Consider the following 26,120-nt stretch of genomic DNA (forward strand, 5'->3'; position numbering starts at 1 on the left):
AGGATGAGCTTGATCCCCCAGTATATAAGTTATGGGACCTGGCAACTCTCGGCATTGTCCCTGAACAACCTAGTCCAGATGATGACTGGACTTATAAACAATACCTAGACTCAGTTATCTACAGAGATAATCAGTACTGGGTCAGGTTACCATGGAAGCTGAATCACCCTCAGTTACCCATCAACTACTTCATGGCACAAAATCAATTAAGATCACAGGTGTTACGTTTACAAAGACAACCTGAGAACTTGAAGTTGTACCATGAAATAATACAGAAGCAGCTCGATGACAAATTTATCGAAGTTGTAACAAATGATAACCCAAAGGAAGGACATTATCTGCCACACCACCATGTTCAGAAGAATTCTGCTACTACCCCACTATGGATAGTATTTAATTGCAGTGCTAAGATGGGGCAGAATAGTGTTTCGTTAAATGATTGCCTTCAAACTGGCCCAAGTCTAACACAAAGGCTTTATGACGTGCTGTTAAAGTTTCGTATAGGGACTTATGCATATACGGCCGACATTAGCAAGGCATTCCTTAGGGTAGGTCTTCAAGAAGAAGACCGGAACTACACAAAGTTCCTATGGATTAAGGATCCTAATGATCCAAACAGTGAAATAATCACTTATCGGTTTGCGTCTGTTTTGTTCGGAGCCACAAGCTCACCATTTCTGCTTCAAGCTCCTTGGATACGCACTTGAAGAAGTCCAATAGCCCGAACAAGACAGAAATTAGCGAAAACCTGTATGTGGATAACTTTCAAGGAACAGCCAACAGTGAAAGTAAGTTGTTGGACATATACCATGAGGCCAATCAAGAATTAATGGGAGCCAATATGCCTCTCCAGTCTTGGGTCTCTAACAATGACAAATTAAAACAACTGATCACAACTGAATTTCCCGACTACCAAGTACCCGAGATGACAAAGGTTCTAGGTGTCCAATGGAACACGACAACCGATCAGTTGACAATCAAGTCAGTGGAGACAGATACCACTAACTTAACAATGAGAAAATTGCTATCACAAGTCAGCAAACCCTTCGACCCATTAGGCTTATTAAGTCCAATACTAATTAATGGGAAGATGATAATACAGGAATGTTGGCAACAAAAGATAGGCTGGGATGATCTTCTAACACCTGCCCTACAGGAAAAATGGCAAGGGTTAGTGAAAGATTTAAGTATCCTAGAGTCTGTCAAGTTTCCTAGGAACACAGTAGTAAATGAAAAGGAACCAATTAAGCTGCATGTATTTTGTGATGCCTCAGGAAAGGCTTATGGTACAGTAGCTTACCTGGTCTCAAATGGGCAAGCCAGTTTGCTCACATCAAAGGCCAGAGTGGCACCTTTAAAGAAAAGATCACTGCCACAACTGGAATTAACAGCCCTACTGCAAGGTGTAAGATTGGCTCATTATCTGATCAAGGCCTTAAGCCACATCCACTTTAAAGAAACAGTAGTATGGTCAGATAATGAGGCAGTGCTACAGTGGGTAAAAAACAATAACAGTAAGAATCCTTACGTGAGTAACCGCGTTAAGGAAATACGAGAGTTGTCAGCAGGGTATAAACTAAGATATGTACCTACTAATGAGAATCCAGCTGACTATCTCTCCCGAGGCCTGACTTTACGGCAATTAACAAAGGCTGAGATGTGGTTCAATGGACCTCAGTGGCTAATCAGCGACCAGTGGCCTGAACAAAAGCCACAAGTCATTGTGACCAATGTCACTGTTCCCACTGAGAACCCGGAACTACCTCGGACTTTGGTAATTGATCCTGCTCGGTACTCTGAACTGAACAAACTTGTAGGTGTCACCCAAGTAGTGTTTGATTTTCTAAAGAAAATAGGAATCAAGCATAAATTCCCTAGTGCCTTAAGGTACTGGGTTAAAAGAGCTCAGACCGACACATTCGGGACAGAAATTGACAATGTTCCTAAGAAGCTACAACATGATCTGGGTCTCTGGTTAGACACTGACAATTATAACTTGATAAGATGCGGAGGACGCTTACAACATGCTGACATAGATCTGGAAGCAAAAAATCCAATATTGCTCCCTCGTCACCACATAGTAAGCAAACTAATTGTGTTACATATACACAAATACTGCACTCTGCATGGTGGGGTATTAGATACTCTCACAGAATTAAGACAACAGTACTGGCTACCCCAAGGTAGACAGACAGTAAAATCCATAATCAAATCCTGTGTTGTATGCCGGAGATACGATGCCAGAGTGTGTCCATATCCTGGCCCTCCTCCACTTCCGAAGGAACGAGTCGTACATATTCATCCTTTTGAGACAACAGGAGTAGATTTCACAGGAGCACTAACACTGACAGGCACTAAAGACAAGAAACCAGTAAAGGCCTATATCTGTCTTTTTACTTGTGCCACAACAAGGGCAGTCCATCTAGAAGTGACTCCCGATATGAGTGCCGAAGCATTCTTACAGGCTTTCCGCAGGTTTGCTTCACGTAGATCTTGTCCCAAGTTAATGATTTCAGACAATGGGTCCAACTTGGTGGCAGGAGAAGCATGCCTGAGGAAAATCTGGACACACCCAAAGGTACGCACAGCCCTAACTCAACGGCAGTGCTATTGGAAATTCATACCTCCCAGAGCACCATGGCATGAAGGCTTCTATGAACAGATGGTTGGTACGGTGAAACGGTCTTTACGGAAAACCCTACACCGCCAAAACATTGACCTTCAGGAGCTTCAAACAGTAATCATAGAAATAGAAGCACGAGTTAACAACCGACCACTTACCTACCTCTCTGATGATGCTTTGCAGCGTGAACCATTAAGTCCAGCTCATCTGATGTATGGGAGACCTCTCAAAACACTTGTGTCCCTTACGGATGAGGAACCAGAGGATCCTTCATATGTCAAAGAGAGTGATTTGGTTCAACGTTTCAAACATCTTTCAGGGGTGATAAGTCGGTGGAATGACGTATGGACTCGTGAATACCTAACAGCTCTGAGGGAGTATCATTACGGGGCAAACAATCCCTATAACAGAATTAACTTGAACCCTGGTGACATAGTTCTGGTGGATAGTGATGGACCACGCTCGGAGTGGCCTATAGGAGAAATAGTCTCTGTTCATCCAGACAGCCAGGGCATCTTGAGAATAGTGAAAGTAAAATGCAAAGGCAACACTACTCTCAAAACTTTAGAGAAATTAGTACCTTTAGAACTGGCCAGGAAAGAAGACGTACAACGACTTCCAGCACCCGATACGCCAGTACGGGACATACGTCCCCAACGGACTGCTGCACAACAATGTAAACTCAAATTAAAGCAGCACTATAATTCTGAGGGAGAAGAATAAAGTGATCGCAGTCCTTACCGGGACTTCGACCCGTGTTCTGCCCCCTGGGAATTATGTCGGGAAACCGACACACACACAACCACACACACAAATAACACAGTCTCCCCTAGTCTGTACTCCCTTCAGGATGGAAAATGGGAGACTCCGTGACGTCATCGACTCCGTGACGTCATGGAAGTCATCGTATATTTACATTATCAAACATTGTTAATAGACTAGTTTAGTCTCTAGAGTTAACAAAAAAGTAATCAATAAGACCGAATATAATTATTTACACAGTATTGTAGCTAGGTTACCTTGTTAATGTAAAATTACTTTGAGAGAGGAACCAGCATAAGGGCGTTGGCCCGAGTGGGGAGGAAGGCGTCCACATCTCAACAACAACAACCAGGGATCAGCCTACCACGCTGTCTTGGTTAACTGGTGTAAACAGCTAGACACCCTATTTACGTGTCAACACCAGCTACACAGCCTAACAACATCACAACAACGACTGTATCCGTCTACCAAGTATTGTATATTATTCTAGTGCACTGTTAAATATTAATAGTAGATGGTTAGGTCGTAGGAGTTCCCTAAATACAACGTATGTGTACTCCATTACAACCCTCACAGTTCATGTCATACCTGTAATTGATATGTTTAGGGAACTTTGATTAATTCCTTGCATCCCATACAGGTAAATTGTGAGAGGAGCTTCAAGAAGTAGAGCAGACAGTTGGCTCATACACATTAACTATTGCTTGCCAGGCATTGTTCTCCCCCAAGCCGCCATTACGTGGCACCAGGAGGCACCGGGCCACACCCAATCTGAGGCTACACCTACACGCCTTACCAGGCCCATTCTACTGGCATAGCTAAGCCATTTATGCTTTTAGTAGTAGTAGTCATAATTAATTATTATATTAGTAGTTTAGACCACCATATGTGGTATACTGAAATAACTGAAATAACAGATTAAAAGGTAAACAATTGGTAGTTTAAGAAGGAGCCATAACAAAGTGGTTTAGGCTACCAATTGTCCCTCCCAATAGTGTGTAAGAAGATTTCAGGCAGTTTACCAGTATATACAGTCCACTTAATTAATTCTTACTTACTAAGAAAATAAATAAGACAACTTTATTTTATTAAAGTCAATTTGAAAAAGAGAGATTAGCTGCCTGGAATTTCCCCACAAGTTGCACTGTTGTAAACAGTAACAAAGACAGGCAAGGCGGGATTCTGGGACACAGCTCCACAGATCCCTAGATGACTCTACTCTCGTCACCAGACGACAACCAAAAGAAATTGCCTTAAGTGATTAATTACGTTAATTGACTGATCGCAGCAGTCAGCAACAAAGTACTACGGTAATCACAAACAATTGTCTCACACTAGACAACATCATGATGATACTCTACGTTAATCATTAACACTTGTCTCTCTCTTGTTAACAATAACTCAAACTTATATTACATCACACTTGACTCCTAGCAAGTATTCAGTGAGTAATTCTCAATTAAGGTCAAACGGACAACTAATTACATCCCCATTGAGTTACGTTAACTAAGCCTACCCTAACTTGGTAGCTTCTCCACAGTCTGTGTCAAAAAATTACTAGTGAGTGTTAATTACCCTAATTAAGTCCCTAATTAATTCTGAGCAATTAATTAACTGTCACCAGGACCGATAATTAATCATCCATAAATACGTCTCACTCTGCACTGCCTAAGCAGGTCTCATCAAACACTGTGAATTCACGGGAAAGGAGTTAATTACCCTAATTAACAAGATGTGCCACTAATCCACTGTTCTCAGACAGGATATGATTAATACAACGATTTATGCTAGCTCCATGACCTCGCTTTACCGAGTCATCGGAGCTCTCCAATGTTAATTACTCCACTAATTAACCTAAGCCACTAATTGCTATACCCCAGAAAGGTAATTAGTCTCGAGCATATTACGTTAACACAAATACTGACAGACTCTGACAGATCCTCTCCCACTACGTGAATTCATGATGAGAAGACTAATTACATAATTAGCTAGAATGGTCAATTAGTTGTCACACGGACAATTAATTGCTCCCGAGACATATCTCACTCAAGCTCAACACTGTTTTCTCTCATAACAGCCCTCACTCACTCCACAATACTAAGTGTGCACCCTTTATCCAGTTAATTACCCCTTACTTAATTAACTCACTGAATACTTAAGTCCTCAACACAACTTAAAGAAACAAAGTAACCCCAGCGTTACATAGGTCACACTACAATGGCATGCAACATCATAAAAGCATTGCCCACATATGGTTGCGGCTACTGCAACTCGCTAATTACTGTGCCCACACAATAATGACACACGGTTGTGCAACACACAAGAGTATACGAATATTACTGCCCCCCCTTCTTTTTCTTGCACCCATTGCAAAGGACTACTGTCAACACACACACTTACCTCAGCAAGGCAATTAACCCATCAATTGCCTGCTCTCATTAAGTACTGTGAATTCCCCTGAATAATCCTAGAGGACCCTTAAACCCTCAACACAGTTTCTGGGCAATAATATCGTATAAACTGATAACAACACTGCACAAACCTGCAACATAATGATGCCGTCACCATACCCCACATGCTAATGACATCATTAGGCAATCAGTCAGCAATCACATCTACTGACTCACCACACAACACAGTACATAAACATGCAAATGAACACATAGAAATGGCATTCACATAATCAACGAAAATTAATCATCAAGTAAATGTAACTAACTACACAGACCTCAGGGGCCCCCCATTGACATCCCTGCAACCGGGCCTGCTTACCTCTAATGATTATAATTTTATGGTACTCTATGGCATTAATCCAGTCTGAACGATTATATAGAATCGACAGGCTGGATCACTTATATGGTAAATCTCTACACTGACCGGTTACATACTCTAGTCAGTCTACTATATATATACATTATGATACTACAGTGTGGTCCCGTGTATAATATCTATCTCCAGGTACCGCTCTACCAATCACCTGGACCCTACTGACAGCTGTCACTCAGCTGCTTCTCTAGCCTGGCGAGGCTCTGAGACAACTCTTACCGTGAATTTCCACCGGTATGCATCACATTTTTCCTTATTTTTTCCTCATTTCCCAAGTCACTACCACACTAGCTGACAACACTTAGCTTGCTTGCTCCTCATGCGTCGACAAGATGTGGCCCTAGGCTGTCCCGGGAAAGTGGCCAAGGCATGTGGCCACCGTGTGGCCCACAGCGCCCCTCCCGAGCTGAGAGGAAGGGATGGGGTTTGGCCGCGCGGGTGGCCTGGATGGGTGGCCGGCGCGCGGGCAGGCGGGTGGGGTGGCCGGCGCGGGGGCAGGCGGGTGGGGTGGCCGGACCATGCGGCAGGTGGCCGGGGTGGCCCCCCGGGCATACACACGTGGTTGAGGAATCGCCCACAACTCCAGCAGACCAGAGCCTGCCTTGCTCTACACTGGGGTGACAATGGCCGACGGCGTCCCCACACTGATGCAGCCTGGCGGAATGCAAAGTCCAACATGGGCCTGTAATATCACACTCACTTACACTGCCCAACACCAATTGTCCATTGCCACTAGACAGGATACTCGACCCACCTGTTACACCATGAGGCTCTGCCAGCTGCCTCATGCGTGAACACAGTCAACTGTCTCTTTAGCTTTTTACTGTTCCTTCCGTAAATCCTTGGCCCCAATTCACCTAATTTGGCCTTGACACAACCCCTGATGGCAGGAGTGCCATATTCGATGAGTAATTTGGACGAGAGAAGCGATTAACATGGGGTGGAGGTGGCCGGCGTGCCACCTCCACCAGACACTTTTTCCTCCCCTGGCCGCCCAATTCAAACTCCCTCCCTGGCGGCAGGGAAACTCAAATACCCATACCTTCTCCCTACTTTGTCTTGACCAATCAGCTCGAAGCCGGCACACTACCAAGATGCCGCTTCCAACCACAGCTCTTCGCGCAAAAACTAGGCTTGGAGCACACATGCCTAAACCAATCACCTCTCTCCGTCACCCTCGGGCGTCCTGTGACGTCACAAGGAGGGTGAGGCCTAAAACAAAGGGGCGATGTCTCCCATGTGGGGGGGAAAGGCAACGTTCACTCCACTCTTCCCCCACCTCTAACGGTTTTAGTCAAGTACCTCCTCGTCCTATTTCACAGAAACAGGAAAATTTCTGTAATTCTCTCTACAGAGCAATCACAGACCTCTAACCACTCACAAATGATAGTCCATAACATAAGCTTTCATTCAACACCCAACAAGCATATGTTATTTTGAAAGCTTCAGTTTCTAGAGTGACTAGCCTAATCTAGAAACTAGGAAAACTAGCTGAGGGATCTAGATCCCTCACAATGATATCCTTTTGATGTAGGCATCTAGGGAGAGGTTCGGTGTGATATCAACCCCCAAATTTTTCTCTTTACTTGACTCTTGCAAGATTTCACCTCCCAGATGGTACCTTGTGTTCATCCTTTTGCTCCCTTCCCCTAATTTCATTACTTTACACTTTCCTGAGTTGAACTGATGTGACATATTAATTCCTGGCACTCTGGTACCTATTTCTGTTTTCTAGTGTCCTATTATTTCTATAGTTTCTCCATGCCTTGCACTTATTTCTTTGCAAGCTTACATCTCTGATTAAACTATGCATTTCTCATCTGCATTATATATTTGTTCCTTTTGGACAGAGACGAACTTGTCTGTTGCTTCCTTACACTTCTGTATGAGGAAGTCCATCATTCCTTGGGCCGTCTTTCCTCCGAGCTGTTTCCCAAGTTATATCTGTTAGGAATTTTCTAATCTCATCATAGTTTTCCTTTCTGAATGCTAGCCTTTTGTTTTCTAGGCCCTTCCTTGAGTTCATTAACCCTTCTTCTTCGAAATACTCAAACATAATACACTGCGATCAATCATTCCCACAGGGGCTTCGAAACTGATTTCTTTTATGTCAAAGTCATTTAGAGTGAAAACTAGATCGAGTCTTGCTGGTTCATCATTGCCTCTCATTCTTGTGCATCCTCTGACATGCTGACTTTAAAAGTTCCTTGTCACCACTTCCAACAGTTTAGCTCTCCATGTTTCCTCCCCTCCATGCGGTTCCTTGTTTTCCCAGTCTATCTATCCGTGATTGAATTCCCCCATAATGAGCATATGGGATCTATTTCTATAGGCAGCAGTGGCTACTCTCTCAATTATAGTGTTGACTGCCATGTTGTTTCTGTCATACTTTTGCCTGGGTCATCTGTCATTTGGTGGAGGGTTATATATCACTGCTACTACTACTCTTTGTCCTCCCATTGTCTTGGTACCTGCTATGTAGTCTCTGAACCTCTCACAGCCAGGGATAACCATCTCCTTGAAACTCCACTCCTTTCTTATCAGTAGGGCCACTCCTCCTCCTCCCCTTTCTCTCTCTCCCTATTACAGTGCATTCCTGGGGAAATACGGCATCCGTTATAATTCCTGAGATTTTTGTTTCTATGAGTCCAATAACATCTGGGGTTGCCTTCTTGTGCTCTTTCCCTAAGTTCACTTGCCTTGCTTGTAATCCCATCAATGTTTTAAGCACATTTTCTTGAAACTAACTCTCTTCCTTCCATTCTCAGTTTCTGTTGGTTCCACTGGAGTAGAGGGGCAAGGGTGTGCCTGGGATGGGAGGGCCTAGGAAAGTGAACCTGGGGGATCTGGGGTTAGAGGGGGCTGGGAGTATCCTGTATGGGGAAGCTTGGAGGAGTATGGGGTTGTGCTCATGCTTGGGATGGCAAAGGAAAGTGGGCATGTGAAAGGGGTTAGGTCATTGCTTGGAGGATTAAAGTGAGTCTAGGGAAGGGGAGCCGGGAGGTAAGGGTGTGGGGGAGAGAGAAGAGGAGCCTGGGGTGGGCAACAGGGAGGCAAAGGGGGGGGGGGATGGAAGGATGGTTAGCTTGAGGTGGGGCTGGGGAGGAAACAGGAGCCTGTGGTGGGGTTGAGGGAGAAAAGGGGAGCCAGAGTGTTGGGCGGCAAGGAGGGAGGGGGGAGGTGTGATAGGATGGAGAGCTTGGGAGGGGGGAGGTGTGATAGGATGGAGGGCTTGGGATGGGGATACTGGGGAGGGCATGGGGTGTGGGAACAGCGAGGCCTGGGGTGGGGGGAAGGGTTGGGAAAGGTGGGCATGGAGGGAAACATAGGGGCACCTGGGGTCAGGGAGCAGGGGGGGGGGGCTTTATCTGGGAAGGGTCTCTACTGGTTGGGTGTTATGATCCCAGGCAGCCGAAAAACGAGTCTCCCCTTTAAGAATTATTCTATCAAGCCTGACCTGACTAGAAGGTCTAGGAAATATAGAGATGAAGACACAGATGTAAAATAATTGGTTGGATTTCATAAACAATTTGAGATTATGGGCAGTAAATAAGAAAATAGATAAATGACTGGTTATGAGATGTGGATAATTTCCTAGAGGCGTGAGGCTCGCTTAGAGAGGAGCTTAAGTCACTTGAGTACCAGACATCGCGAGGGGAAGCTGCGCTCTGTGTGAGCTCCTGTCAGAGAGGGACCCCTAGTGATATATCTCCAAGCGAAAGGAAGTGTGCAGACGTTCCAGCTGTGGAATCGAGCTGTGAACGTTGTGGTCTCAAGTCCTGGATGGCGAGGAGTGTTTATTAAGCCGCCCAGAGACCTTATCGTGGGCCATGGGAGTGCCCTGATCAGACGCTGTCAGAGGGATAGCGCCCTCGACTAGACAATCTGTGGTAAGCACGATTCAAGCCAGTCTATAGTGATTACTTGTAGTTGGCCGTGTGCCCAACGACAGTAGCGTATGTTTATTGATAAGTTAGACATAGTTTTGGTAAAGCAAAAAGCCTAAATAAGAGGACGGAGATGAGAGAGACAGCTGGAGGGACGAGCAGCACGTCCTCTCCCGTCGACCGTCTGAAGCCAACTGACTGGCAGCGGGGGACCCTCCCAGAGTTAAGGAGCCGCCAGCCTGGCAAGGCGGAGCATGGACCAGCCCAAACGGGGGAGTCCACTCACAGTATGTAGACAGCAGATAGATATTGGAGGCAAAGATATTGTGTGGTTATTTTCGTTTGTGTTTAAGGGGAAACGATTTTATTGGAGTGTCAATGGGTTGCAGGAATGTCTTTGGAGAAGAAGTTGCTGAGAACTTCGAAGCCAGCACAGAGGGAGTAGTTGATGAGACTCCAGGGTAGTGGAAGAGTAGGACCTCGAGCTGTGAGGAGAAGCAGTGAAGAGGAGTGTCACGTGCTTCTGTAATACCAGTGGCGAAACTCCAGTTCTGTTCGAGGAAACTTCATGGTGTAGCAGCCAAGAGAGCTGTGGAGGACCCTAGTAGAAGTTTTGGAGCACCATAGTTGCTCAAGGAAGACTTCATGGTGTAGCAGCCTGGAAGAGCTGCAGAGTATCCTGGTAGGTAAACCCAGAAGAACCTGAAGAGATCAGGGTAGTGAGCTTCCAGAGGTGGAAGGGAAGTTCTGGTTGATTACTTGTAGGGAGTTGGTAGAGTGTTTGGTTGTCATTAGCGTGCAAGACGCAGTGAAAGGTGAGTGATTGTTTGCCATTCTTGTGCCAAGGAGTACTTATACTGAAGTATAGAGTTACAATCGTAGGCTGGATAACCTACAGACATATGTGTTCTAGGATTGATAGGGTGATCGATTGAACATTGTTGTATATCGAGGAACATTTATACTAATATTTATGTTATTGCAGTCATACGCTGTTTTCCTTGCACATGTTTATAGATATATATATATTCTCTTGCTGATAGTTGTTATGATCTCAGCCTGCAGGAGAAACGAGTCTCCCTTCTTGAGAGTTATTCAGCAAGCCTGACCTAACTAGAAGGTCTAGCAAATATTGAGGTGATAACCCATATGAAAAATGGCTGGTTGGATATGTAAAACAATTTAAGATTATGGGCAGTAAGTAAGGAAATAGATAAATGACTGGCTAGGAGATGTGGACACTTTGCTGGAGGCGTGAGGCTCGCTTCCGGAGGACCTTGACCTCACTTGAGTGCCAGACATCGCAGGGGGAAGCCGCGCTCCGTTTGAGCTCCCGCCAGAAGGGAACCCCTAGTGATATATCTCGCAGAGAAGAGAAGTGTGCGGACGTACCAGCTGTGGAATCGAGCTGGGAACGTTGTGGTCTCAAGTCCTGGTCGACGAGCAGATATTAAATCGCCCAGAAGCATTATTGTGGGCTGTGTGGAGCGCCCTGACCAGACGCCGTCAGAGGAAAAGCGCCCTCGATCAGTTAATCTGTGGTAAGCACGATATACGCCAGTTCATAGTGATCGCTTGTAGTTTGGTCGTGTGCCCAGCGACAGTAGCGATGTTTATTTATAAGTTAGACATGTTTTAATAAGGCAGAAAGCCTGAAATAAGAGAGTGGAGAGGGAGGAGCACGGAGCGACGTCCGTCCCCTCTGAGCGCTGGCGGACGACTGAGGGAGCCTGGCTCCGGATGGAGGAAGACCCTCCCAGCGAGTGAGGACGCCGCCGCCAGGCGAGGTGGAGTATGGACCCGCCCAAAACGGGGGAGTCCACTCTCACTGTATGTAGAGGACAGATAGAGGTTTGAGGCAAGCATATTGTGTGGTTATTTGTGTTTATGTGTTAAAGGGGAACATTTTATTGGAATGTCGATGGGTTGCAGGTTTGTTCTTTGGGGAAGAAGTTGCTGAGAACTTCGAAGCCAGCAGAGGAAGTAGCTGATGAGACTCCAAGGTAGTGAAGCAGAGGACCTCGAGCTGTGAGGAGAAGCAGCAGTGAAGAGGAGTGTCACGTGCTTCTGTAGAGGTGGTGTAGCAGCCAAGAGAGCTGTGGAAGAACCTAACAGAAGGGTGAAGCACCGTAGTTACTCAAGGAAACTTCATGATAGCAGCCTGGAGGAGCTGCAGAGGATCCTGGTAGTGAAGCCCGGAAGAACCTAAGGATATTAGGGTTGTGAACTTCCAGAGGTGGAAGGGGAAGTTCTGGTGGATTACTAGTAGGGAGTTGATAGTGTTTGGTTGTCAGTAGCGTGCAAGACGCAGTGAGAGGTGAGTGACTGTTTGCATTCTTATGTCAAGGAGTGATTTATTCTGAAGCTTAGAGTTGCAGTCGTAGGCTTGATTACCTACAGATGTATGTGCTCGAGGACTGACAGGGATCGATTAATCATTGTTGTGTATCAGTGAACATTTATACTGATATATGTTATTGCATCCAAATGCTGATTTTCTATATATACATTATCTTGCTGATAGTGCAACAGTGTATGTAGGCTTGACCAACTTGAGGAGGTTAATAGTACCAGGTGGTGAACCAGGAGTTGGGATACCACTTGATAAGCTGATAATAGAGTTCTGATGGTATTGGAGTGCAACCTGATTTGGATATTATAGAGTATAGGATTCATTATTATTAGATGTGTGTATGTATCGTGTATGTGCTTTGTTCAGTAAATGTGTTACAATTTGCTGGTGTTTGCCCTTGTCCTAGTGAGGCTTCCCAGGAGGTAGTAAAGAAGGAGAGAGAGAGAGGAAGAACCATGAACCACTGCTGTGGACAGGGTAGGAGGTAATACTGGTAAGTCATAGGGGGATTGAGGAGATCATATCTCATAAGGAGAGAGTGGGGAGTCACAGCGGCTCGAGTGGGTGTGTGCACGTGACAACGAGGCTAAGTGTTGGAGCCGCATCCCCTGAACGTGTGACGTTGAGCCCCTCTCCAAGAGCCAGAAGCGCCAAGGGTGATCTCCTAGTATAAGCACTCTGCCGAGTTGTGGGTTGGGTTGTCCATAGAGAAGGATCAACGACGACAACACCAACCAACCCACAGTCTATATAATAAATTGGGGGCCTGTCCGGGAGAGTGAACTGACACACCCACACCCTGTCCAAGAGTGGATTTGTACACCCTTGCTGAAATAGATAAACTGTGTGAACGCAGGTGTATATTCTCTCTCTTGGGAAGACTCACAGGACAAAGATGGATAAGGTGCAAACGTTTGTGGAGTCAGGCAAGCCTGAGGACTTGGAAGGTTGCACGAGGGATCAATTGAAACAAATATCAGAAAAATGTGGCATTAGGTTGAAAGCATCTAAAGTAGCTGGGATGAAGGATGAGATCCTGAGGCAGTTAAGAGCCAAAAATGAAGCGGCAGAACAAGGAGCCCAGAAAGGAGCTGAAAGTGGAAAGGAGGATGATGGGCAGGATGAAGTGAGATCCCAGGGATCGAGTAGGAGCAGCAAGAGTAGCCGCAGTAGCAGGAGTAGCCGAAATAGGAGCTTGGAGAGATTCCAGTTAGAGCTCCAGATGCAGCAACAACGAGAGGACAAGGAGAGACAGTTCCAGCTGGAGAAGATGAAATTAGAACTCCAGATGAAAAATGAAGCAGAGAAGGAAAAAGAAAAAACCAGACTGGAAATAGAAAAAGAGAAAGCAAGACTAGAGGTCGAAAAAGAAAAAGCCCAGGTCGAAAAAGAAAAAGCCCAGGTCGAAAAAGAAAAAGAGAGAACAAAACAAATGCAGATAGAAGCGAATAGAACCGTGGCTGAACAGAGGATTGAACATGGGTTGCCAGAGAGCACCACCCAGGTATCACACCCACCAGAGGTTAGGGTTAGGGAGAAGGACATTCCCTTGTTTGTTCCCGAAGAGGCAGAGAGCTTCTTCGAGCATTTTGAGAAAGTAGCCAGTATCAAGGAGTGGCCACAGGAGGAATGGGCCCAGCTGGTCCAGTTAAGATTGACCGGTGCAGCCAGGGAGGCATACACCCAATTGTCACTGGAAGAGTGCCAGGATTATGCCACAGTAAAGAGCAGCATATTGCGCTCGTTTCAGTTAACCCCAGAAGCTTATAGGAAGCGCTTCAGAGAGATGATCAAAGTTGGAGCGTGTACGTTTGCTGAGACAGCAAGAGATCTGGAAAGACGATTCCAGAAGTGGATTGAGGCTGCTGGAGTTGGATCTTACGCTGACCTAAAGCAACTGATGGTCATGGAGAAGTTCTTGGAGATGATGCATCCCGAAACAAAGTTCAAGATCCAAGAAGCAGGGATAATGGAGGTGAAAGATGCCGCAGATAGGGCGGATATGATTACTGAAGCGTACAAGAGCTTAAGGGAGAACAGAGTGAGAAGCGAGGCGAGACGCAGCAATGGAAGATCCAATGGAGTCTGGGGAGGAAGAAATTATGAAAGACCCAGAAGAGTCTGGGGTGAGAAAAATTTTGATAAATGGGCAGATAAAAGTAAGTACCCAAAAACTCAGAAGAGTAGGTCGCGCACTTCGTCTGAAAGTGAAGATGGAGGAGCAAAACGAGAAACTGATCGGTATCCAGGAAATCAAGAATCCAGTAAAGCTCCACAGAGTACGAGTAGTACGTCTGGCCCGAGGAACTCCAATACGAGTGGGCAGAGTCAGAGCTACTCTGGTACATATAGAAGAGATTTTTCCCAGATGAGATGTTACAATTGTAACGGATTGGGTCACGTGATGCGAGATTGTAGACAGGGCAAGAGAGTTGTGACCCTGGCCATGTGTGACCCCGGAAGTAAATATACTAATGTGTTCCGAGACAAACCACAGAGAGCGAATTTAGTGAACGAGAGGTATAGGCCGTTCATGAGTAAAGGTTGGATCAGTATAAGAGGCCAACCTGAGGTAGAAGTTGGTATCTTAAGAGATACCGGAGCTAATCAGAGCTTGATTGCGAGAAGCCTGATTGGGGATGGTCGACGGTTAGCTGGCAGTGGGAAGATGAAAGTATATGGGTTATTGTCGGAGAGTGACATGCCCGTATGTGCTGTCCAGCTAAGGTCGGAATATGTGTCGGCGGAGGTGATGTTGGGAGTGTGCCCCGACATACCTGTTCCAGGAGTCCAAGTGATCCTGGGGAATGACTTGTGCGGGACAAAGGTGTTGCCAAGAGTCATAGCGGAGACTGTGCCAGAGGAGTGCCCAGAAGGCCATGGCACGGGTGGGACACCTGAGAGTGTGAACCTGACTGACATCCGAGGAGATGAGTCAGGAGACAGCCAAGCCATTGAGTACCCCGTCTCGGTAGTGAGGAAGGCAGAGGTGGCCGACAAGGAAGACGCTGGAGAAGATGATACAGTGTCGATTCAGCCGGTGGAAGATATCGACGTAGATATAGCGTGGCTGTTTGATGAAGATCCAGCCCAGGAAAATGGAGTCTCGGTGAGGTCGAAAGTGAAGATGGCCCAGCCGAAGAAGAATCGTGAGAAGAGAGCGGACCTGAGTAGAGCCCAGGCTGCTGAAATTAAAGGTCGGAAGGCGAATGCAGCTGTGCTGAGTAGGAACGAGGAAAGATGTGGACATACTGAGGACGGGAGTAGAGCGTCACGTTGTCCACGAGCACAGAGGCATAGGGATAGTGGAGTTAAGTTGTTTGAGATGTCAGGAGTCGACATGTTTCACAGAAAACGTGGCGGAGGGATAGTGAAGAAGAGTAATAGCCGGGAAAATGAAAGGAGAAGAGACAGTATGTGTGGAGAGATGCTTACGAGCACACAAGGAGAGGTAAAGCGACATGTATGGTCGAGTGCTGTTGGATGTAGTGCAGTGCTCGAACAAACTTTTAGGGAACGAAGAAGAGTCGAAGGAGAAGAAATGGAGTGGTATAGAAGTGAAAAGTGTAGGAAGAGGATGATGATGCAAGCATGGAGGGATAGAAGAAAGCCGAGGACTCGATGGAAGTCAGACAGGATGAGCTCTCGGATAAAGGAGGAGACGGAAGGGAGAATCGTCGGTGAAGACGAGGGAGTGAAGTATGATGACAGGAGGCGAAAGTATAATGGCAGTAGATGGAAGTATGAAGACGACAGAGGAGGTACAGACAGCAGATGTCTGACTCTGGACGTGAAGAGAAGAAGACGAGGAAATGGAGGGTGGAGACAATAAGTAGAGTGGACCAATGGATTGCAGGCGTCCAAGGAGGACAGCCTAGCCAAGAGGTGCCAGAGAAGTCAAATCGTTTATGAGAAGATCATGGTTCTGGAGAGAGGTGAGCCAGATGTTGCAAGGAGCAACGAACTAATTGTAGACTCCTAAGAGAGTATATCGGGTGAAGAACGAGACAGTGTGGTGGCGGATGTATTATCCCGAGCTTTGCCACTGGAATAACTCTCAAAAATAAGGGGAGGGGAGTGTTATGATCTCAGCCTGCAGGAGAAACGAGTCTCCCTTCTTGAGAGTTATTCAGCAAGCCTGACCTAACTAGAAGGTCTAGCAAATATTGAGGTGATAACCCATATGAAAAATGGCTGGTTGGATATGTAAAACAATTTAAGATTATGGGCAGTAAGTAAGGAAATAGATAAATGACTGGCTAGGAGATGTGGACACTTTGCTGGAGGCGTGAGGCTCGCTTCCGGAGGACCTTGACCTCACTTGAGTGCCAGACATCGCAGGGGGAAGCCGCGCTCCGTTTGAGCTCCCGCCAGAAGGGAACCCCTAGTGATATATCTCGCAGAGAAGAGAAGTGTGCGGACGTACCAGCTGTGGAATCGAGCTGGGAACGTTGTGGTCTCAAGTCCTGGTCGACGAGCAGATATTAAATCGCCCAGAAGCATTATTGTGGGCTGTGTGGAGCGCCCTGACCAGACGCCGTCAGAGGAAAAGCGCCCTCGATCAGTTAATCTGTGGTAAGCACGATATACGCCAGTTCATAGTGATCGCTTGTAGTTTGGTCGTGTGCCCAGCGACAGTAGCGATGTTTATTTATAAGTTAGACATGTTTTAATAAGGCAGAAAGCCTGAAATAAGAGAGTGGAGAGGGAGGAGCACGGAGCGACGTCCGTCCCCTCTGAGCGCTGGCGGACGACTGAGGGAGCCTGGCTCCGGATGGAGGAAGACCCTCCCAGCGAGTGAGGACGCCGCCGCCAGGCGAGGTGGAGTATGGACCCGCCCAAAACGGGGGAGTCCACTCTCACTGTATGTAGAGGACAGATAGAGGTTTGAGGCAAGCATATTGTGTGGTTATTTGTGTTTATGTGTTAAAGGGGAACATTTTATTGGAATGTCGATGGGTTGCAGGTTTGTTCTTTGGGGAAGAAGTTGCTGAGAACTTCGAAGCCAGCAGAGGAAGTAGCTGATGAGACTCCAAGGTAGTGAAGCAGAGGACCTCGAGCTGTGAGGAGAAGCAGCAGTGAAGAGGAGTGTCACGTGCTTCTGTAGAGGTGGTGTAGCAGCCAAGAGAGCTGTGGAAGAACCTAACAGAAGGGTGAAGCACCGTAGTTACTCAAGGAAACTTCATGATAGCAGCCTGGAGGAGCTGCAGAGGATCCTGGTAGTGAAGCCCGGAAGAACCTAAGGATATTAGGGTTGTGAACTTCCAGAGGTGGAAGGGGAAGTTCTGGTGGATTACTAGTAGGGAGTTGATAGTGTTTGGTTGTCAGTAGCGTGCAAGACGCAGTGAGAGGTGAGTGACTGTTTGCATTCTTATGTCAAGGAGTGATTTATTCTGAAGCTTAGAGTTGCAGTCGTAGGCTTGATTACCTACAGATGTATGTGCTCGAGGACTGACAGGGATCGATTAATCATTGTTGTGTATCAGTGAACATTTATACTGATATATGTTATTGCATCCAAATGCTGATTTTCTATATATACATTATCTTGCTGATAGTGCAACAGTGTATGTAGGCTTGACCAACTTGAGGAGGTTAATAGTACCAGGTGGTGAACCAGGAGTTGGGATACCACTTGATAAGCTGATAATAGAGTTCTGATGGTATTGGAGTGCAACCTGATTTGGATATTATAGAGTATAGGATTCATTATTATTAGATGTGTGTATGTATCGTGTATGTGCTTTGTTCAGTAAATGTGTTACAATTTGCTGGTGTTTGCCCTTGTCCTAGTGAGGCTTCCCAGGAGGTAGTAAAGAAGGAGAGAGAGAGAGGAAGAACCATGAACCACTGCTGTGGACAGGGTAGGAGGTAATACTGGTAAGTCATAGGGGGATTGAGGAGATCATATCTCATAAGGAGAGAGTGGGGAGTCACAGCGGCTCGAGTGGGTGTGTGCACGTGACAACGAGGCTAAGTGTTGGAGCCGCATCCCCTGAACGTGTGACGTTGAGCCCCTCTCCAAGAGCCAGAAGCGCCAAGGGTGATCTCCTAGTATAAGCACTCTGCCGAGTTGTGGGTTGGGTTGTCCATAGAGAAGGATCAACGACGACAACACCAACCAACCCACAGTCTATATAATAAATTGGGGGCCTGTCCGGGAGAGTGAACTGACACACCCACACCCTGTCCAAGAGTGGATTTGTACACCCTTGCTGAAATAGATAAACTGTGTGAACGCAGGTGTATATTCTCTCTCTTGGGAAGACTCACAGGACAAAGATGGATAAGGTGCAAACGTTTGTGGAGTCAGGCAAGCCTGAGGACTTGGAAGGTTGCACGAGGGATCAATTGAAACAAATATCAGAAAAATGTGGCATTAGGTTGAAAGCATCTAAAGTAGCTGGGATGAAGGATGAGATCCTGAGGCAGTTAAGAGCCAAAAATGAAGCGGCAGAACAAGGAGCCCAGAAAGGAGCTGAAAGTGGAAAGGAGGATGATGGGCAGGATGAAGTGAGATCCCAGGGATCGAGTAGGAGCAGCAAGAGTAGCCGCAGTAGCAGGAGTAGCCGAAATAGGAGCTTGGAGAGATTCCAGTTAGAGCTCCAGATGCAGCAACAACGAGAGGACAAGGAGAGACAGTTCCAGCTGGAGAAGATGAAATTAGAACTCCAGATGAAAAATGAAGCAGAGAAGGAAAAAGAAAAAACCAGACTGGAAATAGAAAAAGAGAAAGCAAGACTAGAGGTCGAAAAAGAAAAAGCCCAGGTCGAAAAAGAAAAAGCCCAGGTCGAAAAAGAAAAAGAGAGAACAAAACAAATGCAGATAGAAGCGAATAGAACCGTGGCTGAACAGAGGATTGAACATGGGTTGCCAGAGAGCACCACCCAGGTATCACACCCACCAGAGGTTAGGGTTAGGGAGAAGGACATTCCCTTGTTTGTTCCCGAAGAGGCAGAGAGCTTCTTCGAGCATTTTGAGAAAGTAGCCAGTATCAAGGAGTGGCCACAGGAGGAATGGGCCCAGCTGGTCCAGTTAAGATTGACCGGTGCAGCCAGGGAGGCATACACCCAATTGTCACTGGAAGAGTGCCAGGATTATGCCACAGTAAAGAGCAGCATATTGCGCTCGTTTCAGTTAACCCCAGAAGCTTATAGGAAGCGCTTCAGAGAGATGATCAAAGTTGGAGCGTGTACGTTTGCTGAGACAGCAAGAGATCTGGAAAGACGATTCCAGAAGTGGATTGAGGCTGCTGGAGTTGGATCTTACGCTGACCTAAAGCAACTGATGGTCATGGAGAAGTTCTTGGAGATGATGCATCCCGAAACAAAGTTCAAGATCCAAGAAGCAGGGATAATGGAGGTGAAAGATGCCGCAGATAGGGCGGATATGATTACTGAAGCGTACAAGAGCTTAAGGGAGAACAGAGTGAGAAGCGAGGCGAGACGCAGCAATGGAAGATCCAATGGAGTCTGGGGAGGAAGAAATTATGAAAGACCCAGAAGAGTCTGGGGTGAGAAAAATTTTGATAAATGGGCAGATAAAAGTAAGTACCCAAAAACTCAGAAGAGTAGGTCGCGCACTTCGTCTGAAAGTGAAGATGGAGGAGCAAAACGAGAAACTGATCGGTATCCAGGAAATCAAGAATCCAGTAAAGCTCCACAGAGTACGAGTAGTACGTCTGGCCCGAGGAACTCCAATACGAGTGGGCAGAGTCAGAGCTACTCTGGTACATATAGAAGAGATTTTTCCCAGATGAGATGTTACAATTGTAACGGATTGGGTCACGTGATGCGAGATTGTAGACAGGGCAAGAGAGTTGTGACCCTGGCCATGTGTGACCCCGGAAGTAAATATACTAATGTGTTCCGAGACAAACCACAGAGAGCGAATTTAGTGAACGAGAGGTATAGGCCGTTCATGAGTAAAGGTTGGATCAGTATAAGAGGCCAACCTGAGGTAGAAGTTGGTATCTTAAGAGATACCGGAGCTAATCAGAGCTTGATTGCGAGAAGCCTGATTGGGGATGGTCGACGGTTAGCTGGCAGTGGGAAGATGAAAGTATATGGGTTATTGTCGGAGAGTGACATGCCCGTATGTGCTGTCCAGCTAAGGTCGGAATATGTGTCGGCGGAGGTGATGTTGGGAGTGTGCCCCGACATACCTGTTCCAGGAGTCCAAGTGATCCTGGGGAATGACTTGTGCGGGACAAAGGTGTTGCCAAGAGTCATAGCGGAGACTGTGCCAGAGGAGTGCCCAGAAGGCCATGGCACGGGTGGGACACCTGAGAGTGTGAACCTGACTGACATCCGAGGAGATGAGTCAGGAGACCGCCAAGCCATTGAGTACCCCGTCTCGGTAGTGAGGAAGGCAGAGGTGGCCGACAAGGAAGACGCTGGAGAAGATGATACAGTGTCGATTCAGCCGGTGGAAGATATCGACGTAGATATAGCGTGGCTGTTTGATGAAGATCCAGCCCAGGAAAATGGAGTCTCGGTGAGGTCGAAAGTGAAGATGGCCCAGCCGAAGAAGAATCGTGAGAAGAGAGCGGACCTGAGTAGAGCCCAGGCTGCTGAAATTAAAGGTCGGAAGGCGAATGCAGCTGTGCTGAGTAGGAACGAGGAAAGATGTGGACATACTGAGGACGGGAGTAGAGCGTCACGTTGTCCACGAGCACAGAGGCATAGGGATAGTGGAGTTAAGTTGTTTGAGATGTCAGGAGTCGACATGTTTCACAGAAAACGTGGCGGAGGGATAGTGAAGAAGAGTAATAGCCGGGAAAATGAAAGGAGAAGAGACAGTATGTGTGGAGAGATGCTTACGAGCACACAAGGAGAGGTAAAGCGACATGTATGGTCGAGTGCTGTTGGATGTAGTGCAGTGCTCGAACAAACTTTTAGGGAACGAAGAAGAGTCGAAGGAGAAGAAATGGAGTGGTATAGAAGTGAAAAGTGTAGGAAGAGGATGATGATGCAAGCATGGAGGGATAGAAGAAAGCCGAGGACTCGATGGAAGTCAGACAGGATGAGCTCTCGGATAAAGGAGGAGACGGAAGGGAGAATCGTCGGTGAAGACGAGGGAGTGAAGTATGATGACAGGAGGCGAAAGTATAATGGCAGTAGATGGAAGTATGAAGACGACAGAGGAGGTACAGACAGCAGATGTCTGACTCTGGACGTGAAGAGAAGAAGACGAGGAAATGGAGGGTGGAGACAATAAGTAGAGTGGACCAATGGATTGCAGGCGTCCAAGGAGGACAGCCTAGCCAAGAGGTGCCAGAGAAGTCAAATCGTTTATGAGAAGATCATGGTTCTGGAGAGAGGTGAGCCAGATGTTGCAAGGAGCAACGAACTAATTGTAGACTCCTAAGAGAGTATATCGGGTGAAGAACGAGACAGTGTGGTGGCGGATGTATTATCCCGAGCTTTGCCACTGGAATAACTCTCAAAAATAAGGGGAGGGGAGTGTTATGATCTCAGCCTGCAGGAGAAACGAGTCTCCCTTCTTGAGAGTTATTCAGCAAGCCTGACCTAACTAGAAGGTCTAGCAAATATTGAGGTGATAACCCATATGAAAAATGGCTGGTTGGATATGTAAAACAATTTAAGATTATGGGCAGTAAGTAAGGAAATAGATAAATGACTGGCTAGGAGATGTGGACACTTTGCTGGAGGCGTGAGGCTCGCTTCCGGAGGACCTTGACCTCACTTGAGTGCCAGACATCGCAGGGGGAAGCCGCGCTCCGTTTGAGCTCCCGCCAGAAGGGAACCCCTAGTGATATATCTCGCAGAGAAGAGAAGTGTGCGGACGTACCAGCTGTGGAATCGAGCTGGGAACGTTGTGGTCTCAAGTCCTGGTCGACGAGCAGATATTAAATCGCCCAGAAGCATTATTGTGGGCTGTGTGGAGCGCCCTGACCAGACGCCGTCAGAGGAAAAGCGCCCTCGATCAGTTAATCTGTGGTAAGCACGATATACGCCAGTTCATAGTGATCGCTTGTAGTTTGGTCGTGTGCCCAGCGACAGTAGCGATGTTTATTTATAAGTTAGACATGTTTTAATAAGGCAGAAAGCCTGAAATAAGAGAGTGGAGAGGGAGGAGCACGGAGCGACGTCCGTCCCCTCTGAGCGCTGGCGGACGACTGAGGGAGCCTGGCTCCGGATGGAGGAAGACCCTCCCAGCGAGTGAGGACGCCGCCGCCAGGCGAGGTGGAGTATGGACCCGCCCAAAACGGGGGAGTCCACTCTCACTGTATGTAGAGGACAGATAGAGGTTTGAGGCAAGCATATTGTGTGGTTATTTGTGTTTATGTGTTAAAGGGGAACATTTTATTGGAATGTCGATGGGTTGCAGGTTTGTTCTTTGGGGAAGAAGTTGCTGAGAACTTCGAAGCCAGCAGAGGAAGTAGCTGATGAGACTCCAAGGTAGTGAAGCAGAGGACCTCGAGCTGTGAGGAGAAGCAGCAGTGAAGAGGAGTGTCACGTGCTTCTGTAGAGGTGGTGTAGCAGCCAAGAGAGCTGTGGAAGAACCTAACAGAAGGGTGAAGCACCGTAGTTACTCAAGGAAACTTCATGATAGCAGCCTGGAGGAGCTGCAGAGGATCCTGGTAGTGAAGCCCGGAAGAACCTAAGGATATTAGGGTTGTGAACTTCCAGAGGTGGAAGGGGAAGTTCTGGTGGATTACTAGTAGGGAGTTGATAGTGTTTGGTTGTCAGTAGCGTGCAAGACGCAGTGAGAGGTGAGTGACTGTTTGCATTCTTATGTCAAGGAGTGATTTATTCTGAAGCTTAGAGTTGCAGTCGTAGGCTTGATTACCTACAGATGTATGTGCTCGAGGACTGACAGGGATCGATTAATCATTGTTGTGTATCAGTGAACATTTATACTGATATATGTTATTGCATCCAAATGCTGATTTTCTATATATACATTATCTTGCTGATAGTGCAACAGTGTATGTAGGCTTGACCAACTTGAGGAGGTTAATAGTACCAGGTGGTGAACCAGGAGTTGGGATACCACTTGATAAGCTGATAATAGAGTTCTGATGGTATTGGAGTGCAACCTGATTTGGATATTATAGAGTATAGGATTCATTATTATTAGATGTGTGTATGTATCGTGTATGTGCTTTGTTCAGTAAATGTGTTACAATTTGCTGGTGTTTGCCCTTGTCCTAGTGAGGCTTCCCAGGAGGTAGTAAAGAAGGAGAGAGAGAGAGGAAGAACCATGAACCACTGCTGTGGACAGGGTAGGAGGTAATACTGGTAAGTCATAGGGGGATTGAGGAGATCATATCTCATAAGGAGAGAGTGGGGAGTCACAGCGGCTCGAGTGGGTGTGTGCACGTGACAACGAGGCTAAGTGTTGGAGCCGCATCCCCTGAACGTGTGACGTTGAGCCCCTCTCCAAGAGCCAGAAGCGCCAAGGGTGATCTCCTAGTATAAGCACTCTGCCGAGTTGTGGGTTGGGTTGTCCATAGAGAAGGATCAACGACGACAACACCAACCAACCCACAGTCTATATAATATAGTGCAACATTGTGTTATAAGAATTGACCTACTTGAGGAGGTTGGTGGTATTAGGTGGTGAATCAGGAGATAGGATACCACTTGATAAGCAGGTGATAGAGTTCTGATGGTGTTGGAGTGCAACCTGACTGAAATAGTATAGAGTGTAGGATTCATTATTATTATATGTGTGTATGTATTGTGTATGTGCTTTGTCCAGTAAATGTATTCAAATTTGCTGGTGTTTGCCCTTGTCCTAGTGAGGCTTCCCAGGAAGTAGAAAAGAAGGAGAGAGAGAGAGAACCAAGAACCACTGCTGTGGACAGGGTAGAAGGTAATACTAATAAGTCAAAGAGAATTAAGGAGATCATATCGCATAAGGAGAGAGTGGGGAGTCACAGCGGCTCGAGTGGGTGTGTGCATGTGACAACGAGGCTAAGTATTGGAGCCGCATCCCCTAAACGTGTGACGTTAAGCCCCTCTCCAAGAGTCAGAAGCGCCCAGTGTGATCTTCTGGTAAAGTATACGCACTCTACCAAGTTGTGGGTTGGGTTATCCACAGAGAAGGATCAACGACAACACCCAACCCACAATAAAATATTGGGGGAGGGATGATCGTGGGGTGGGTTTGTTGTTTGTGTGTGTGTGTGGATGGGAAGGTGGGAGTGAGGGAGGGAAGGAAGAAGGAAGGAATGAATGAAGCAGGGAGGGAGTCACTGGTCACTCAGTCACCTACGTGTCAAAAACCCTGTTTTGGAAGGTTCTCCTGTAGTGGGAGAGGGAAGGTGTTTTGCAGTTCTTATTGTGTGTGTGTGTGTATATTCACCTATTTGTACTCACCTAGTTGTGCTTGCGGGGGTTGAGCTTTGGCTCTTTGGTGTTATATTTGTTACCTTCGTGGATGTATGGTTGTTGTTTGGCATGTAGATAATACACAGATGGTCACTTCAACAGTTTATCGTGTAAGGTAACAAGTATATATCTGGCCTGCTGAGGTCCTTACCAACTCTGGGTCTGTGAGAATACTGATTGGTCTCCAGAACGGCTCGTACCAGCTCTTTGTGGAGAATAACGTCAGAGGCTTTCTTGATTTGTGATTGGCTATCCCCAACCGTTGTACAATTTGAATACTAATACCCACCTCTCAACTGTCAATGAACTGGTATACAGATTCTTGAGCCTACTGGACTCTATCATATCTAGATTTGAAACTGTGTATGGAATCAGCCTCCACCACATCACTGCCTAATGCATTCCACCCGTTAACTACTCTGACACCGAAAAAGTTCTTTCTAACGTCCCTGTGGCTCATTTGGGTACTCAGTCCTTACCTGTGTCCTCTTGTTCACGTACCACCCATGTTAAAAAGTTTATCCTTATCTACCCTGTCAATTCCTCTGAGAATTTTGTAGGTAGTGATCATGTCTCTTCTTACTCTTCTGTCTTCCAGTGTTGTGAGGTGCATTTCACGCAGCCTTTCCTCATAACTCATGCCTCTTAGTTCTCGGACTAGCCTATTGGCATACCTCTGAACTTTTTCCAGCTTCGTCTTATGCTTGACAAGGTACGGGCTCCATGCTGGGGCCGCATACTCCAGGATTGGTCTTACATATGCTGTGTACAAGGTTCTGAATGATTCCTTACACAGGTTCCTGAAGGCTGTTCTGATGTTAGCCAGCCTCGCATATGCCGCAGATGTAATTCTTTTTATTTTGGCTTCGGGAGATAAGTTTCATGTGATATCAACTCCTAGATCTTTCTCTCTGTCCGTTTCATGAAGTACTTCATTTCCCATTCGGTGTCTTGTGTCTGGCCTCCTGTTTCCATCGCCTGGTTCCATGACCTTGCATTTACTCGGGTTGAACTTTAGTAGCCATTTGTTGGACCATTCATTCAATCTGTCTAGGTCATCTTGAAGCCTCCTACTATCATCCTCTGATTTAATCCTCCTCATAATTTTTGCATCATCAGCAAACAATGAGAGGAACGAGTCTATCCCCTCTGGGAGATCATTTACATATATCAGAAACAGTATAGGTCCTAGGATTGAACCCTGCGGGACTCCACTGGTGACGTCTCGCCAATCTGAGGCCTCACCCCGTACAGTGACTCGCTGTCTTCTGTTGCTTAGGTTCTCCCTTATTCAATGGAGTACCTTT

The 26,120-nt window shown here is 46.6% G+C and overlaps 1 protein-coding gene and 2 long non-coding RNA genes across 3 annotated transcripts; all 3 read left to right on the plus strand.

The window, feature by feature from the left end:
- Window positions 1-11,149: 11,149 nt before the first annotated feature.
- On the plus strand, window positions 11,150-12,834 carry LOC138359000 (uncharacterized). Its single transcript, XR_011225689.1, has 2 exons — window positions 11,150-11,639; window positions 12,031-12,834. It is a non-coding gene; the product is annotated as an uncharacterized lncRNA (long non-coding RNA).
- A 2,650-nt stretch (window positions 12,835-15,484) lies between these two features.
- On the plus strand, window positions 15,485-18,221 carry LOC138359002 (uncharacterized). Its single transcript, XR_011225690.1, has 2 exons — window positions 15,485-17,026; window positions 17,418-18,221. It is a non-coding gene; the product is annotated as an uncharacterized lncRNA (long non-coding RNA).
- A 1,894-nt stretch (window positions 18,222-20,115) lies between these two features.
- On the plus strand, window positions 20,116-23,608 carry LOC138359001 (uncharacterized). The gene is made up of 2 exons (XM_069317490.1): window positions 20,116-22,413; window positions 22,805-23,608. Exon 1 carries the CDS (start codon window positions 20,207-20,209, stop codon window positions 21,668-21,670), a length of 1,464 nt encoding a protein of 487 aa, XP_069173591.1. The 5' UTR covers window positions 20,116-20,206; the 3' UTR covers window positions 21,671-22,413; window positions 22,805-23,608.
- Window positions 23,609-26,120: the final 2,512 nt, after the last annotated feature.

The sequence above is a fragment of the Procambarus clarkii genome, chromosome 88 (genome assembly GCF_040958095.1).
Source record: "Procambarus clarkii isolate CNS0578487 chromosome 88, FALCON_Pclarkii_2.0, whole genome shotgun sequence".
In the NCBI taxonomy this organism is placed as follows: domain Eukaryota; kingdom Metazoa; phylum Arthropoda; class Malacostraca; order Decapoda; family Cambaridae; genus Procambarus; species Procambarus clarkii.

Bases quoted from the DNA above. Each gene is read 5' to 3' on its own strand.
- LOC138359001 (XM_069317490.1), top strand. From the start codon at position 20,207: ATGAGATGTTACAATTGTAACGGATTGGGTCACGTGATGCGAGATTGT.